The sequence below is a fragment of the Apis cerana genome, linkage group LG6 (genome assembly GCF_029169275.1).
Source record: "Apis cerana isolate GH-2021 linkage group LG6, AcerK_1.0, whole genome shotgun sequence".
Taxonomy (NCBI): domain Eukaryota; kingdom Metazoa; phylum Arthropoda; class Insecta; order Hymenoptera; family Apidae; genus Apis; species Apis cerana.
In genome coordinates this window covers 14,895,213-14,914,076 of record NC_083857.1, presented here as the reverse complement: position 1 = coordinate 14,914,076, position 18,864 = coordinate 14,895,213, and the positions used below count along the sequence as shown (strand labels likewise).

The following is an 18,864-nucleotide window of genomic DNA, read 5'->3' as shown; positions in this document are numbered from 1 at the left end:
TTTCTTTGTTTATGTGATATTTTGTATATTTATAATTTTAATTTATTAGAATAATATAAATATAAAGATATGTTTTTTTATAAAAATTGTTATTATACACTTTTCGTGTTATATATATAAAATGTTATATATATATATATATATATATATTGAGGTTATTGAGATAAAAATTTAATATTATAAATTTTATAAAACAAATTTCATTTTATAATAATTCTATTATTAAAAAAAAGATAATAATTGATTTTTTTATAAAATTAAATATTTATATTTTAATATTATAAAAATAGTTTAATATTCAATTAAATCAAAATTATTTTTAATATGTTTTATAAATTTGGAAATTCGATTATATATATATATATATATATAGAGAGAGAGAGAGAGAGAGAGAAAGAGAAAGAAATGTTTATATATTTATAGATAATAATAAATAAAAATATAATATATATATTACATACTTTTTTATATATTTAATTACATATATATATATGAAAGAAACATCAGATATGATGATAACGAAATTAAATATATTTTTTATTTTTACGGATATTTTATTAAAATCAATTTAATTTAGAATTTTGTAGGAAAGAAAAAATAAAACTATAAATTCACTTATGTTTATATGTAATTATAATATAATTGTATATGCAGTAATATGCATATATTTTTTAATTTGCAAAGTTTACTACGATAAAAATCTCTTTTATATATTAAAAATTTCATAATTTTTTTTTATTATCAATACTATTATTAAAAAAATTACAATATAAAATAAATTTCTGTGTAGAAAAATTTAATATTTAGAGGAAACAATATTTAAGAAGAAATATACACCGCCATCTATTTTATACACTATATCGACATATCAAAATGCTTAAAGAAGTCATGTGAAGCCATACTAGGTTTTGTATTAAATTGAGTGCCTAATAATTGAAATCGACGTCTTTTATATATATGTATAATCAAATAAATAAAATTTTGGATTTTAGTATATATAATTTGATATTAAAGAGAAAAAAAAGAATATAATAAAGAAAGAATTGATTTGTACTTTATGGTTGAATTTTCCATATGAAGATAGCCAGTTTATATTATTTTGGGCAAATATTATTTAAATTGTAAGTAATGTATTATATTTTACTTATTTTGTAACTATAATATACAATTAATTATGTATATTTGTATTGTAAATCAAAATTATATCTAATGTGCATTTGCATGCATGCATTATATCGTATGTATCTTATAGGAATGCGAATTACATACACATCACATACGTATAAAATATCTAAGATAATGCAAATATGTGCAAATGTACTACATAAGTATTATATGTTGACTACTTTAAAAATAAGTTTTTAAAAATTTATAATATATTTTAATATATAAAAATTTCGTGAATTTAATAAAATTTTTATTAAATGAGAAGTCAAGATTTTGAATATTAAACTATAAGAAATAAAACATATAAAAATGTATATCTTTTAATATTTTATGAGATAGATTTATTTTATATCATTTTAATATTTAATTTTTTGTTTTGTTTACAGTGAAATAAAATGGAAATTATATATAATTTGAAAGAAAATTAAGTAAGTCGTTCATTATAGTAAAACTATGATATAATAGTAAAACTATAATATTGATTTAATATTAATATTTTTTTAGTAATTATTACAATTTATTTACATATATATAAAAATAAAAATTTACAATCATATGGGGTTGTGAATGAAAAAAATATTTTCCATATATATTTACATAATAATCTTTATGTTTAAAACATATTGAATAAAACTATGTTTGATGATTGTACAACTATTACAAAAATGAATATTGATAAAAATAAAGAAGATTATGTTATTCATAATGGTGAATTAAATCAAAAATGTTATATTGCATGGAGTCCTCCAAAAGATAAAAAAATTTCATATAAACAAAGATATGTAACATGTAGTAGATCAGTTCCACATAAAAGTAAACATTTTATTAAATATAGAATAAGCAGATCTTTGAATTTTGATGGAAGTGCTTGTAATTCCAGTTCAGAGAACAGTTCTTTTGAAGAAGATAAACATTTATCTAGATCTGCTAAAATAATGAGAGCTTTAAATTTTAATAGCAGTCCCTCTTATTATGGGAAAACAAAAATTAGAAAATCATTGAATTTCAATTTAACTCCAAGTCCAAAAAGTTTTCGGTGCATAAAAAAAGGTATACGAAAATCTGTGAGCCTTAACTTTAATTCTCCTTTATCTGCTTCTAGGAAATTTTTAAATCTTGATGATAATCCTAATATTTCTGCAAATAGTAGTTTATTATTTTCATCTTCTGATTCTATTGATGAAAATCAAAATGAAACACCCTCACAATCAAGTACAAAAGAACATGAAATTCTACATTATTCTACACCTAATACAAAGTCAACTAAAAAATCATTATGTTCAGCAAGTTTTACACCATTATTATGTAATCAATTAAAAGAAACTATTGATAATATTGTTTATGTTAATGCAACACCTAATTCACAGTCATTAAAACGCATCAAAGGTAGATCAAAATATACAAATAATATTCCCATGAATACTTCAAGAAATTTATTTCATGAATTTCATGATAATGATGAAAGTAGATCATGTACACCTAAAAATTTAGTCTGTATAATTCCAGAAAGCATGAGTGCAATTAAAAGAAGTCATAAAAAGGTAAGCAAATAAAATTCAATAAATTTTTATCTTAATTAATATTTTTCATATTTTTTTTAAATAAAATAATTTGCTATTAATTTTTCCAAGTAAAATTTTTCATATTGCTTTTATTAAAGAAATTAAATCAATTTTATAAAAATGTTGAGTTTTTAAAATAAAATAGGAAATTTGAGAGAAAAGAAAAGATATCATTTAGATATTAAATAGAGATTAAATAGTTAAATATTTACAATAATGTTATTTACAGTATTTATAATAATTTGATGATTATTAATTTTTATACTAATATTATGTATAGGAAAGATCATCAAGACGAAATGAACGTTGCACATCACAATATACAAATAATTTTGTAAATGATGAAACTATACTTCAGGATAAAAATAATCTTCTATTAATTCAACATGGAAAATATATTGATCCATTACAAGATTCTAAATCAGATATAAATTCTATAAATCAATCTATTAATGAGAATATTAATGAATTAATATTAAGTCATTCTGAAGGTGATATGTCAGATACTGGTTCACTTTTTGACTATACCGAAGAAAAGCAAAATAATGTTTTAAAAGAATCTAAAATATCAGATTGGACATTAAATTACACTAATGTCATACCTAAAATAGATAATTTTGATGTTGAAGTAAAATTAGAAAAGAATATGAAATGTCTTTCAAAACTTGAAAATGAAAATGAATTATTTCAAAATTTTAGCAATATTGATGCAAATAATTTATCTAATCAAAATATCAATGTAACAAATGATATTAGATCAGTAACTCCAGAATCAGTAAAAGAAATTGTATCAGAATCGCAAACATCAGTTACTCCTGAGAATTCTATAAATATTTTACAAAATATTGTTAAAGATTCTATAAAAAAATCTCATAAAAAAATTAAGGATGATAATAAAAGAAAATTATTCAGTCCGAAAGTTTTACAAAATAAACTTGAAACAACAGAAGAACAAGAAAATATAAAATGTTGGAAAAATTTTGAAAATATTGAAAAAAATATAATATCCATTGAAACAAATTATCATAATACATCAAAAGAGGAGCGATCATCTACTCCTGAAAAAGTGAACTCTAGTAGACTTTTATTGTCACAATTTAATTCTGTTAAAAAATCTCATAAAAAGGATAAACATAATAAAATATTATCTGGATTTTTAAAACGACAAGAATATTTTAATAAAGATATGGATTTAGATATTAATAACAAATATAAAACATTTAATGTTGATGATACATCTGAATGTAAATACAGAATGGAAGATTTTTCTTCAAATTTGGATGTTACAAATATCGGAGATTCTTCTTTAATTTCATCTGAGAACTTAAATATATCATTGGATAAATTATCTCCAAGTAAAAAACAGAAATCACAAGATCTATCATTGAATTGTGAAATGAATATGTTGTATGATTCTGAGTTACAAGAATTGGATACATCTAAAGAAGAATTTAAAATTTTCACTCCCCTTAAAAGGAAAAGATCATCAATTGCTTCTATTGCTTGCAAAGAATATTTGTGTTTTTATGATTTATCACCTGAAAAAAATGAATATTCAGAAGATGGTAATATTAGTTTTTCACGATGTTTAACGCCAGTACCAAACTTTTCAAATTTTTGCGCAAAAATAAAAGAAAATAATATTACAACAGTAAAACTCGATAATGATATTAACAATGAAAATACGAAAGAAGTATATGATTCTGATAATGATGTAACAGGCAGATTGACTCCAAGAAATATGTCAACTACAGAATTATATCCTAATTTAGATTCCATTAAAAAATCTCATAAAAAAAATAAACGTGGAAATATCTCAAGAAAAGATTTCACTTTAATCAGAAATGACCATTATGTAAATGAAAGACATGAAACGTCTATGGAAAATATTATAAATGAAACAGATAATCTATCAGATTTTTCGAATGATTTTGTTACTGTAGATGATGTAATAAATAAATCAATACATGAAAAACCGATTAGTAATAATACAGAAATAAAAGATTCGACAAATCTTGTTGATGATAATCAGAGTTGTCCAAATAATAATTCGAAAAATACAACTGTAACACCACCAAATTGTTTAAAGACAAAAAGTTATATCAAATTATTAGGAGAAACTTCTATTAAGCGATCACATAAAAAAGTTCGAGATAAAAGGAAAGAAGAATTAATAATTAATACGAACGAATTATCAGACGATGGATCAATATTTGGTGATGAAGAAAATTTGATTTTTACCGAAGATAAATCCATGCGTGATTAATAATATCTAAGTTGATAAAATGAATCACACATTTTTAAAAATATCTTACCGGTAAGTGTAGTTGTAGCTTTTATGATTAATATGTAGCATGTACATCAAACATTTGTCGAATTTTTTGTATAAAAAATACTTGAAATTTTTCCTGAATTATTCTTAAAGTATATCAAATAATGTTTTTATTCTATAATATGATATTTGTTCTATAAAATCATTTTCCGAATACTTAATTTCTAAAATATAACATTATAAAAATTGTATTGTATACAATAACGAAACAAGTATATGTAATTAGTTTAATATCTATGTATGTATACTGGAAACAATATCGTCCTTAAGTTTCGTACGATATTTACTAACACTTACATTAGAAATATATTTATTAGAAATGCTTACGTTACACGTAATCATATCTATATACTCTATATCACAAAAATCTATGATAATATCATAGAATTGTGTTACATTACACATTGAAGATATAAATTGAAATCAAATTGTATTGACTCCATAACATATTTGAAACTGATTACTTTTTTGCTTTATTTTAATATAAAGTCTGATAATAATGTTATGCATCTTTATTATTACATATATTTGTCCGATATGTTGTTACTAACATTTATAAAATAATGGATTTATAATAACATGGAAATAAATAGGATTTTCTTTTTAATTTTACTAGTTATTTTCTAACGTTGTTCTAGTATAAACTTTGTTTATTTTAATTAGATCATTTGTGCGATTTATTAATTCAAATAAAAATAATTTTGTAAAACGATATATATTATTAATGACTGAAAAACAGAGATGTAAGATGTATTCAATTTGTATATTAGAATAGTTATGTTACGAACTACAAGATGATTTATTGATTAAGTTAAATACATATTATTGAATAGAATTAATATTTACATTTTTTTCTTTTTTTTTAATTTCTAATTTGTATTTTCCTTTTTCTTTTCTAAGGTATTTCTCAATGCTTTAAAATACGTATATTATTCTTAAAATATGACAATTAATTTACTAGATAATACTTATAAAAATTTAATTAAACTATGGAAAAATAATATTGAACAAACTTCAAAGATATTCATCTTTGTGGCAATATGCGTGTGCATTATGATATTGTATAATATGGGACACTAATACAACGTAGAAATCAATGGTGCGATTTTAAGCTACGTTGTCGTGCGTAATTTTTACTTATATAATTTTTCTTTTAGGGTCTTCCTCTTTAAATCTAATGTTGAAAATAATATAGAATAATAATATTTGTACTCAATGCGTCAATTTTTACGTAAATTAATTGTATATGCGATATATCCATGATAAAAAAAAAACATTAGCTTATTTCAATAAGAATGTATTAAATATGTGTGAAATCGGATATTGTTTTTAATTAGTTAGCATTCAAATGTAATTGTACAAAGTTTATGGAACTAAAAAAATGAAAGAATCTCATTCAAATTATATTATTATTAAATTTGAAATAAATGTATAACATATATATAATGAATAATTAATTAATGAATAAATATTAGTTGAATTGTACATGTACTATTAAAATAAAATTGATTCTTTATTATAACATTTAAATTTTATATACATACGAGTGATTTTTGGATGTATATGAATTAAAAATAAATTGAATTGTTAATTTTTTACTATTGGAAAATCTGTGACAATAAGTTGTTTTTTATGATATATAATATAATAAACTTTAATAGCAATTTATATAAATACATAAATTATATATTATCTATATCTATATTCTATAATGTATGTTTTTTTTAAACTTCTCAATGCTGAGTTATTTCATTACAAAAAGATAATTTCAATGAATGAAATGGAATGTTCCATAAACTATGACTTTTTATGTTGATCTCGCGTTTGTAATTAATTGTTTGAATATCACATTAAGTTACAAAAATAATAAATAAATGAATCGATACAAATTAGTAATAAGCTTGTTTATGAAAATTTCGAAAATTTTACTGTACAATTGATTTATGTTCGATGTTACAAACAGTTCGATTGATTACTGTTTTTAAATATAATCAATTTGTAGAAATATATGTACTTTTGATAATTATCTTTTATTTTGTTTTTTTTCAAATAATAATAATAATTTCGTAAATTTATCATTGAATTAAGATCTTGATTTATAATATTAATTTAGAAAATTTTTGAATTAGTACTTCGTTTTATGCAGCATTATTTTGCAATATCATTTAATTTTTTGTACTGTACAAATATTACTATTACAATTTTCTTATTGTTTTAAAAAATTTTGTATTTCAATGTATGTTCAAAAGTATTTTTAATATTAATATTTAGATATAACAATCATAAATTTTTATTTTACTACTTGATTAATTGAATTTTTATCTGATATATATTTAATTAATTATTTTCTTTCAAATTTAAAATAGTAGTATTAATATTATTCATTACTAATTTATTTAGTAAATTTTAAAATAAAGTAATTTTTTATTTTTATTCACTTATAATTTAATGTTATTTTAAAAAATTTAATTTTAAAATGTAATTTTATGTTACTATATGTTACTATACTGTACTATAGGTAAATATTTATTTCTTCTGTTTAAAAATACCTAAATGTTACGTAAAAAGATTTTATTAGTAATCTATTAATATGATAAATTAATTTTAAATTAATTAATTATTAACATGATAGTAACAAAATAATTTTTGTACATGTTTAATTTATAGATAAATAATAATTTTTTAATTAAATATAATATTTAAATTTATTGTTTAATAATTCTATATATTTTGAATTAATAATATATTATTAATTTTAAAATGTAAATTAAATTATAGTAATTAATTTTGGATAAAATAATAAATTATATTCGATTTTTATAAATATTTTTATATAAATATATTTTAACGATAAGTATTTAAATATATATAGAGGTTAGTTACGTGTATGTCTAGCATCTAATAAATCTTCTATCCATGATTCGGGAATTCGTGAAGCATTGAAGCCTGAAATAAACATGGGAAAATTAAATGTAACAATTTTACGATATTTAACTCGAGATGATTTTCGAGTTTTAACAGCGGTAAATATTAATTATTTATTATTAATTATATATGATTAAATTAAAACTATATTTTCACTTTTTCACATGCAATACTTAAGTTTAAGTTTATATACAAAATATTGTATAAGGTTATATAAAAATTTTGAAATTTTATATTTCGATAATAAATTCATATATGTTATCAGATTTTTTTATTATTTTTAATATAAAATGTATTTTATTATATTATATTATAAATGTATATTATAAATGTATATTCTTTATAATTTTTAAAATTTTATTATAAAATAATTTATTATTGTAGATTGAAATGGGAATGAAGAATCATGAACTTGTTCCTGCTTCATTAGCTGCGCAAATAGCAAATTTACGTTATGGCGGAGTACATAAATTATTGAAAGAACTATGCAAGCATAAACTTCTCAGTTATGAACGTGGAAAACATTGTTAGTTGAAAATTTAAATAATATATAATATTATTTAAATTATAATTTATAATTTATAATTATAATTTATAATTAATATATAATAAAAAAAATAATAAAATATTTATTTTATCTTTCTAGATGATGGTTATCGTTTAACAAATGCTGGTTATGATTATTTAGCTTTGAAGGTTTTGGCACAAAGAGGTACTATTAATTCTTTTGGTAATCAAATTGGAGTGGGAAAAGAATCTAATATATATATAGTTGCAAGTGATAATGGAAATCAAGTATGCTTGAAACTACATAGATTAGGAAGAACTTGTTTCAGAAATATTAAAGGTAAAAGAGATTATCATCAACACAGAAAATCAGCATCATGGTTATATCTATCTAGAATATCAGCAACAAGAGAATATGCATATATGAAAGCACTTTTTGATAGAGGATTTCCGGTACCTGAACCAATTGATCTCAATAGACATTGTGTTGTTATGGAGCTGGTTGAAGGTGGACCTCTGTAAGTGAAATTATTGTTATATATTATAATATATTTATAATATATATATTTTCATAATAAAATTTTTATACTTTTATATTTTTAATATTACATTATTCAGTATTTTTGAATTATGTTATATTCAGTATTATGAATTATATTGATGTTCTAGATGTGGTGTGTACAAGATAGATGATGTTGAATCATTATACGATGAATTAATGAATATGATTGTAAAACTTGGAAATCATGGTGTTATTCATGGAGATTTTAATGAATTTAATATTATGATAACAAACAGTGGAAAAGCAATTCTTATTGACTTTCCACAAATGATTTCCACTGAGCATGTAGATGCTAAATTTTATTTCGAAAGAGATGTAAATTGTGTTCGTGATTTTTTTAAAAGACGTTTTGGTTATGAAAGTGAATTATATCCAATGTTCGAAGATATTTTGTAAGTGGTAATAAAAATTTAAAAGCAAATATTAATAATGCAAGTTTTTAATTTAAATTATGTAATTAAATTTATGTTTAGAAGAGAAGATTGTATAGATGTGGAAATTAAAGCCAGTGGTCTTACAAAACAAATGGAGAAGGATCTTTTGAAAGAAATGGGAATGATTGAATCTGAAGATGAAGAAATTGAGGAAGAATGTAAAGAGAATGTGGATGAAGAAAATAGTATAAATGATAGTGAAATTAATAATTTAAGACTTCAAGTCGAGAATTCTGTGAAAAGTGAATTTACATGTACATCGGAGGAAACATTTGTAAATGCGGTAACAAATGAAGAGAGAAATTTATTTGTATCATCTGCAGAAAATCATATTATAGCAGAAGGTGTTAAAAATATCGATATATGTAATTCAAATGAAAATGTGATAAATTCAAATTCACATAATTTAAATGTGACAAATAATGAAGAAACGAATTCATTTTTTACTACAGAAACATTTAATTTAGATGATGAACATGTAGAAAAATTAAGTGATTCCAAAAGTATGTATAGTACTACTACAGCTGCCACAATTGCTCCTGAAATTATTAAAAAAAAAGTGAAAGCAGCTTTACAGAAACGTGAAAAAAGAGAGCATTCTAGAAGAATTCTTGTGAAAGGAGAGGCAAATGCAGTAACTAGAATTAGAAGGGAGAATAGGGATACAATTAAACAATCGACAGGAATATGGGGTTGGGAATAAAAATCATAATAATCATTTTTATATGATTATTATTCATTATAGATAATTTATTTGATGGAAAAAAAAAAAAAAGAAATAATAAAAAGAAAAGAAAATAAAACGAAAAAAAATATATATTAATATATTAATAAAAATTCAATCATTTTTATATTAATAGTAAGCTTTTTTCTTCCCAAAATTTGTTAAATTATACTTTATAATTTGAATATTTATAAAATTAATATTTTATAAATATAATTTTATATATTGTAAATTTTTTATTTAAAATACATAACTTGATTCAATGATTATTTTTATATATAAACATAACACGAAGATAATAAAAGAAAAGAAAAATAAGATGAGAATAAATGAAATTTGAATTATTTAATATATTTAATAATATTGTAAGTTTATCAAATGTGGTATGTATCAATTCTTAATATTGTTTTTTTTTTATAATAAAGCATATAGATATATTAAATATATATAAGTTTACATAAGAGATACACGAAGATTTTAGTGAGTAATTTGTATATAGATTTGTATGATTATACTTAGATGCATTCTTTTTTTCTCTCTCTAATTATGTAAATCTGTTATAGATAATAATAATTATTTTTAATATAACGAATTATATAATTATATTTTGTCTTTCTGATTATGTAAATCTATTATAGATAATAATAATAATTTTTAATATAACGAATCACATAATTATATATAATTAATATATATTAATAGAACAAACTTAAAATAAAAATTAAAATGTTAATTATTTTATTAAATACATTCAATCATATGTATGATATCCACATTTATGGTATTTTGCACATATAATGGGTTCTTTCTTCAGTTAAATCTATAGATTGTGATTCTTTTGTAGCAGTTATTGTGTTTTTATATGTCTTCATTATTATTATATGTTAATATATGATATTATTGATTTTATTTGTAAAAAATTTATATATATTATTTTTATTTATAATCTATAAATAATATTAATAACCGACAATTCGTTTCGATTGAGTTTTAAGAGATGTACATACACATACATACATGTATAAACTAATTTGAAAAAAAGAAAAAAAAAGGAAAAGAAAAAAATTCCAATAAATATTTTCATATTTTAAAATTATGTTTTTGTTGAAATCTAATGAGATACACTTTAAAATTATTGTATAATTAATTTTATCTCTGTAAATGAGATATATATAAAAATTTGATCGTATGTTTCTTTCCATTCTTAGCAAAGCTTTATTTGATAATTTTATTCATATAATAAGAGAATTAAAAGAAATATATCATTTTAAGAAAAAAATTATAATTATAATAGCATTTATACGAAATTTAACAGATAAAATGTGGTTTTTAATTTTTTGAAATTTTTTGAATACAAAGATTGAAAATTGCTTAAAAATATTAAGATAAATATTAATTTTGTTTATATTTAAAAATCAATATTTACAATTATTTCAATAAATTCTTGAGAATTAAAATTAATATCAGTATATCAATTGGTGAATATATATCGTTCATTTTCATCATAAATTCTATTTGTAGATATTTTATATAATAAGATTTAATTTTGCTAGTATATACATTAATAAATATTTGTGCATATGTTCGTAAAAATGAATAAGCAAATAAACGAATAAATAAATAAATAAAAATAAAATATTTACGAACATTGTGATATCTTAAAGATAATAAACATGTTGCAGGATGTTTCAGTGGAAATTTTGAGAAAAAATTTTCCCAAGTAGCAGCGCATAACATTCAATTATCATAAACATATTATTTTGTAATGGAGCAACGATCTTGAACTTTGAACTGAATTGACGAAAACTAAGTTTTCACTCCAGCGGTCGTTCGATTCGAAAAAAAATAGTTTCAAACGAAAAGTCGAGTGTTGAATGTTATGTATGTAAATTTTTGAAAAAAAAAAAAAGAAAAAAGAAAAAAAGGAGAAAGAAAGGGGAAAGATTTTTCGATAAAAATACGAAATGAGACAAAAGTAGCACATATCGTGAAAATTTGCCTAGATACATCGATATTTTTTTCATAAAAATGATTACAGGGTACGGATGATAAGGTAGCTCGTATGTGGCGATCGCGAGACTGCTTATATATAAAGTCGCGCGAGCTCTTCTTTTCTAGTTCGAGTTTCATTTCAGTGCTCCTCTGTTAAATATTCCTGATACCGGGAGACCACTTCTTCTAAAGTGTTTGTTTCTATACTGTCCAAACGCGATATCTTAGCATGGCCAAGGACAATTTGACAGCTATCCTTTACGGTATCAACGATATTAGACTGGTCAGTATTGCAAATTTTTATATCCTTCATCCCTGTTCTCAACTTTTTCATCCCGATGATAAACGTTTTTTTATGTGATAAATCGATTATTTTAACGCGCCTCTGTAGCATAAAGTGCGATATATGACTCGGAGTAAAGTACTTACATACATATGCACATACAGTTGGTGATGAAAGTATTTGACCGCATTATTTGATACGGCCTTACGTAAAAAATTATATCGTATCATTAAGAAAGAGACTTGAAATTTAATGTTTGATAAACATTTACTACTTTATTCTGTTTTATTACCGTTTTAAGATAAAATTACAATGTAAAGATAAATTTTCTGTTGAAGAACAGGACGACGAAAGTGGAATACTTCTGCAACCAACTGTACGTATCTGTACGTATATCTCCTTAAGAAATAAAAATAAATAATTGTTCATAATCATAATCATAATCATATAATTAAGATTCGTTTATATAAAATGTGTTGTTAATGAAAATATTTCGATCTCTTATATGTTATCTTTTCTTTCGATGATTATAAAAATGCGCCGTTTACATCACAGTTCACCTTAGTTACGGTTAATGAAAAAAAAAAAAGAAAAGAAAAGGAAAGAAAACACAGGAACATAGGAATGAAAAAAGAGAGAAACGTAAACGATATTACACGAGACGAGTTCACGGCGTGTTTTGAAGAGGCGATTTAGCTTAACTCCTTTGTTTCCTGTCCTATCAATTGAAATTGCCGTTAATACGATTAACATTTAGAACGTCAGAGACGGGACGTCGGTGTACGTCGGTACTTGCAAGGACAGGGTTCGCCATTTTCGTCATTATTCCTTCTCTGGTTATTTGCGATTACCAATCTGTTCCGCATTATCTATATATAACAGGCGTCTATTCTAATGTTATGTTGCCTCAGAGATGGGTGAAAATCTGATTTCTGGATTTGCTAAAATTTTTTTTTTTCCAAAATTCCTTCTCTATTCCTTTTTCTCTCTCTAGGGAAAAAAGATTCGGTTCGAGAATTTAAAATTTCTTGGATTTCGAAGAAGAAATTTCAAGTATCCTCAATTCCTCTTAATCTTATATCTTATATCTAGAAATAAAACTTTATTACAATTTAAATGAAAATATATATATTTATTCCTTATTTATTTTTATCGAATATAATTATACGTATTTATATATTATTACATAAATTATTGTTGATTAAGTTTATTGTTAAAAAAAAACGCAGAATTAGAAAAATGAAGAAATTTTAAATTATGCCATTACGTTCGTATCTAATCTTCTATGACGTTTCGCATTCTATTAAAATAGATATTTGATCGAACATACTTATGTATGATAAGCATCTTAATTCTATTTGATGAAAAACCCTTTAAAACTTAAATTTTCTTGAAAATATGATACGTTATCGTTATACACGATTTAATTTTTAACTTTATCATTATTTTTTTTTTTTTTTAATTTTAGGAACAAACTCCGATCGAGGAACCAAACCAGGATGGTAAGCTTTCAGTTTTGTTTAATGAATAAATATCTACGATACAATGATATATGAAAAAACGAATATTTAGTTCGATTGTTCTCTTCGTCACATCATAAAATTTTTAATAAAATTTTTAATAATAGATAAAATTTTTATTGAAATTATCACTAATAATATTTATTTTTATATGCAACTTAGACCGAAGGAATTGTAATAAATGGATATAATTTTTCGACAACTGGTTCTCTTTCAGAGGTGCTCATTCAAATGGGCTGCGTTGGAATTTGCGGATCCGACGTTCATTATTTGGTGAACGGAAGAATCGGTGATTTTGTAGTGCACAAACCTATGATAATGGGCCATGAGTCTTCCGGAGTGGTCGTCAAACTTGGAAAAAATGTGAAAAATTTGAAGGTACACACATTATTATATCTATTATATGTTGTCATGAGATTTTAAAAATTTTTTTATATTTAAAATCAATATTTAAAATTTTTATTAAGTGATTGAAAAAACGAAGATTCGTTTTATTCATTCAAATATCATAAGAGTTATTTTAAGGCTTTTTGCATGTCACGTGAATCTTAGTAAATTTTTTATTAAAAGTTAAAACTTTCCATAATAAATGCATAAATTCGTAATCTATGTATCATTACATAATTTCGAAATAGTTATTTTGCATCTAAGATATTGTAATGTGAAATCGAGAAATTATTATTGGTTTCGATATCGATGTATGCTCTACTTATATAATTATCTATATGTAGAATTATACTTTGCAATTATTCGTTGCATGGATAAAATAATCTCTATAAAATTTTTTATCACATAAATACGATGAAAAAATTTATTGAGATATATATTCCAATTGAAATAAATATGATAAAAATTATCATACATATATGGCAATAGTATTATTCGCGAAATAAGAATTATTTAATTAGATAATTTGGAGATAGTATGATAAATATGACATACATTGTTTATTGCTTCTATACATCTATTAAATTTAATTAAATAATTATTCATATGATATATACATACATTAATATCTCTTTTTACTCATTTTGGAATTCTATATCACGAGACTATTATATTTAATTGCAATAATAATTTTATAACGTTTTAATTTTAACACATAAGGTTGGCGATAGAGTGGCCATCGAACCTGGAGTATCCTGTAGATATTGTAAGTTTTGTAAGGAAGGACGTTACAACTTGTGCAAAGAAATGGTATTTTGCGCTACTCCTCCAGTGCATGGTAGCCTGAGACGTTTCTACAAACATGCCGCTGATTTTTGCTTCAAGTGAGTCAACGTCTTTTACTTTCCTCCCTTCTCTTTCTCCGTCATGCGCAATACGATTTAATTTATACGCGAAGAAAAATAACGTTTCTAACCGTGAAAATTATTGGTTTACATCACAGATTACCGGATCACGTGTCACTGGCTGAAGGAGCACTGTTGGAACCGTTGTCGGTCGGTGTTCATGCTTGCAAACGTGCGAACATTGGCATCGGTTCAAAAGTTTTAATTTTGGGAGCCGGACCTATCGGTTTGGTATCGTTATTAGTAGCAAAAGCTATGGGAGCTAGTAAAATTGTTATCACCGGTATGTTTCATTTTATCTCACTCTTTTATCTCCTATTTGAATTGTGATTTCTTTTTTGTAATATTAAAATAATTTATTTCTATGTGGGTTGGAAATTAAGAAAGTTAATTAGAGAGAATGTTCAATCATATTAAAATAAATGAATGTTAAAAAATATTAAGTTGAATGTTAAAATTATTGTTCAATTCCAATGAGATATATAGATAAGAAAATAAATAAATAATAAGGTTTATTTTATTAGTTATTTAAAGTGGATTAAACATTAATAAGTCCAATAAAACGATTAAAGTTTTTTATGCAGTTATCAACGTAGATATTATATATAGATATTTGCAATCTAAAAATACCAATCTATCTTTCCCTTTTTTAGATCTGATGCAAAGTAGATTAGATCTTGCGAAACAACTCGGTGCTAACGAAACGTTATTGATAAAAAAAGATGATGTGGAGGAAAAGACTGTACAAAAAATTATTGAACTTTTTGGAGAAGAACCGGACAAGACAATTGATGCTTGTGGAGCTGAGTCTTCGATACGCTTAGCAATTTTCGTAAGTTTTTTTTTTTTTCAAAAAATTAAAAAAATATAAGAATATAAAAAATATAAGAATTATTTTATTATATTGAGTTATTAATTGAATAAAATATATTTATTCAATTTTATATATATAATTTTTAGGCGACTAAATCCGGCGGAGTGGCTGTTTTAGTAGGAATGGGCCCACCAGAAGTTCGAATTCCATTGATAAATGCACTCATAAGAGAAGTTGATATTAGAGGTGTATTTCGATATGCAAACGAGTACGTATTAAGTTTTTTTTTTCTTATAAATAAAAGAAGAGAGATATCTTTGTTCCGATCTCATTGTTGATTCATACTAATTTAAATTTTTAATTTTCTTTATTAAATGCTATGCACATAAGTAACATTCATGTATCAGTCGTCATAATATATTCTCGCTTGTCATTTGTTTAACAAGATTTGTTTAAGAGAGGAAAAATTACTAAAGATACATTTTTAGTAATTTCAGTACTCTATTTAAGTTTTTAAAACGACATGGAGATAATAGAATAACGTAAGAATATTTCTTTGTATCCAATATCCAATATGTTGTCGCATTCATATCAATTATATCTATGAATATAATTTTAAATAATATTTTCCATTTTATTTTTCCTCAGTTATGCCGACGCATTGGATCTCTTGGCTTCCCGAAAAATAGATGTGAAACCATTGATAACGCACAATTATAAATTAGAAGATACTGTTCAAGCTTTCGAGACTTCGAAGTCGGGCCAGAATGTTGTCAAAGTTATGATACATTGCAATTAAAAAAGTAAAAATGACGAACGAAAGGAATTATGACATGATCCAGTGATATATGTATACGAGAATTGAAAAATTAATTTAACTGAAAAATATATCCATTATTAATACGAAAGATTTGAAGAGGATTTGACAATACATTTATGTTTTTAAATGACATTTTTATTGGATATATTTACAAAACATTAAATGTTTTGTGGACTTCTAAGGTTAACGATGAATAATTCACGCTTAATATGCGTGTTTAATTATGCGTTTTGTGTACATATATATATTTTGACATATATTGTGTTGCATACACGCGGCAGGCACGCGTAGGCATAAATTGTCGATTTATTTTAACATTTGACATTGATGTAAATATGCATACGTAGATTTTGTTTTTTTATCATTCAATTATACAAACTGTGTGTATTGTAAGAAGAATGTTGCGTAGTATAGTTCGCGTTTTTAAAATATTAACTATACAATCACCACTAAATAACCTTTAAATTCTTATATTCAATACGATTTTACCATGTGATGCACATTTATCATTTTATTGTAAAACTTATGAATAATATTATGATAAAAAAATACATATGTCGCTGTGTTGTGATCAATATGTTGTGATACGATTCACATCGAAATTTAATGGAAATTATATACATATGTAGTATACGTAAACGATAACTCGCTAATAATAATATATAATATAAAATACATACACTCGTATTGTATATTGTAAATACATATATTTTTCATCTTTCAAGAAGTAAATGGTTGTGAATGAATCGAATATCTACTGCATGATATTTTTTTTATTGTTCATTATCAATCATTATTATCTATGTATAAAGATGAATAAATTATATATTATTCCCTTATTATTCCCTTTACTTGTATGAAATAAATTTAATCTTTATTCGAATAATTAAAATTTCTATAAATAGATGAAAAAAAAAATTTTATTACCTCTAATTAGTGATTAACATTGTGTTTTAAGGTAAGAAAAAAAAATAGAAGGAAATAAAATTAAATTGGAAACATGCAATATAACGTATATTGCAAATTGAACATATAAGGTTAAGTAAGTAACACTAATAACATAATAAAGTAGATAAACAATTTTAACATATTTAATACTAACTATAATTAGCTTATATTTTAACCATATAACGATTGATCTCACAAATTGGCTAAGATTATTATTTTGATAAGTTTTAATAAGTTTCTTTAATTTTTTTTATTGCATGAAATTAGTTTTTGTTTGATTAAAATTTTATAAATATAAATCGATTTTGAAGAAGAATACAGTAAAATGATATTTATAAAAAAAAAAACGTTTGATACGTTGCAAATATTATGGAGAATGCACGATAGAAGGTATGTTGAGTACTGGTTTTCAATGGTTTTCAATGAATCACAAATATTCGTGTAGAGAAACTTAACCATCTGTGATATTGTCTACCAACAATGACACTGCATGACTTCTTCTATTAGCCTTCTACGTTACACAAGTGGCACTTAAAACATGCAGTCTGTTTTCCAGTCACTCTCATGTTCAAGTTTTGTCTTTTGTCGAAATACGCGACATGAACAAATATACCAGTACTTCATTTTATTTTTATATTTATATTTTTCTATATTATAAAAAAATATAGAATTCTTCCAGTTTTTAAAAATTTTATTTTGATAAATATATAAATATAATTTTATGAATATAATTTCGTACAGATTACAAAAATGTAAGATCTTTTCGATTTTTTTAAATTTTATTCTGATAAGTTTAAAAAAAAAAGATTTAGAATGCTTTATGATTATGAGAATTATTAAATTGAAGTAATATTACGTTAAATTTCATAATTGTTTAGCGATTTGAAAATTTCTATAATAATAATTTCCTCATATGATGTCATATATTCTTCGTATTGATCAGACAAGACTGTGTTTGATACCATTTACTGTTATTTGGAAA

At 22.9% G+C, this 18,864-nt stretch overlaps 3 protein-coding genes across 4 annotated transcripts; all 3 read left to right on the top strand.

Moving 5' to 3' along the window:
• Positions 1 to 106: 106 nt before the first annotated feature.
• On the top strand, positions 107 to 7,087 carry LOC107999727 (repetitive organellar protein). 2 transcript variants are annotated; one of them, XR_009830320.1, is made up of 5 exons: positions 107 to 1,121; positions 1,554 to 1,595; positions 1,672 to 2,708; positions 3,010 to 5,046; positions 5,962 to 7,087. XR_009830320.1 is itself a non-coding variant. In XM_062076629.1 (4 exons), exons 3-4 carry the CDS (start codon positions 1,803 to 1,805, stop codon positions 4,993 to 4,995), a joined length of 2,892 nt encoding a protein of 963 aa, XP_061932613.1. In that variant the 5' UTR covers positions 107 to 1,121; positions 1,554 to 1,595; positions 1,672 to 1,802; the 3' UTR covers positions 4,996 to 7,087. The 2 variants fall into 2 exon arrangements, 1 of the variants encoding a protein (XP_061932613.1); XM_062076629.1 differs by having other exon boundaries at positions 3,010 to 7,087.
• Positions 7,088 to 7,948: 861 nt separating this feature from the next.
• Positions 7,949 to 12,489, top strand: LOC107999639 (uncharacterized). The gene is made up of 5 exons (XM_017059597.3): positions 7,949 to 8,084; positions 8,371 to 8,512; positions 8,633 to 9,011; positions 9,163 to 9,447; positions 9,529 to 12,489. Exons 1-5 carry the CDS (start codon positions 8,019 to 8,021, stop codon positions 10,190 to 10,192), a joined length of 1,536 nt encoding a protein of 511 aa, XP_016915086.1. The 5' UTR covers positions 7,949 to 8,018; the 3' UTR covers positions 10,193 to 12,489.
• LOC107999724 (sorbitol dehydrogenase) lies at positions 12,279 to 17,773 on the top strand. The gene is made up of 8 exons (XM_017059733.3): positions 12,279 to 12,488; positions 13,957 to 13,990; positions 14,226 to 14,386; positions 15,116 to 15,279; positions 15,399 to 15,583; positions 15,954 to 16,132; positions 16,261 to 16,382; positions 16,763 to 17,773. Exons 1-8 carry the CDS (start codon positions 12,435 to 12,437, stop codon positions 16,911 to 16,913), a joined length of 1,050 nt encoding a protein of 349 aa, XP_016915222.2. The 5' UTR covers positions 12,279 to 12,434; the 3' UTR covers positions 16,914 to 17,773.
• The last annotated feature ends 1,091 nt before the right edge of the window (positions 17,774 to 18,864 follow it).

Excerpts from the sequence above, each read along its gene's own strand:
- LOC107999639 (XM_017059597.3), top strand. The coding sequence starts at position 8,019 with ATGGGAAAATTAAATGTAACAATTTTACGATATTTAACTCGAGATGAT. Across the intron at positions 8,085-8,370 it reads ATTTTCGAGTTTTAACAGCG|ATTGAAATGGGAATGAAGAA; the intron begins GTAAATATTAAT and ends TTATTATTGTAG. Across the intron at positions 9,012-9,162 it reads CTGGTTGAAGGTGGACCTCT|ATGTGGTGTGTACAAGATAG; the intron begins GTAAGTGAAATT and ends TTGATGTTCTAG.
- LOC107999724 (XM_017059733.3), top strand. The coding sequence starts at position 12,435 with ATGGCCAAGGACAATTTGACAGCTATCCTTTACGGTATCAACGATATT. Across the intron at positions 15,280-15,398 it reads GCCGCTGATTTTTGCTTCAA|ATTACCGGATCACGTGTCAC; the intron begins GTGAGTCAACGT and ends TTTACATCACAG. Across the intron at positions 16,133-16,260 it reads CGATACGCTTAGCAATTTTC|GCGACTAAATCCGGCGGAGT; the intron begins GTAAGTTTTTTT and ends TATAATTTTTAG.
- LOC107999727 (XM_062076629.1), top strand. The coding sequence starts at position 1,803 with ATGTTTGATGATTGTACAACTATTACAAAAATGAATATTGATAAAAAT. Across the intron at positions 2,709-3,009 it reads TTAAAAGAAGTCATAAAAAG|GAAAGATCATCAAGACGAAA; the intron begins GTAAGCAAATAA and ends TATTATGTATAG.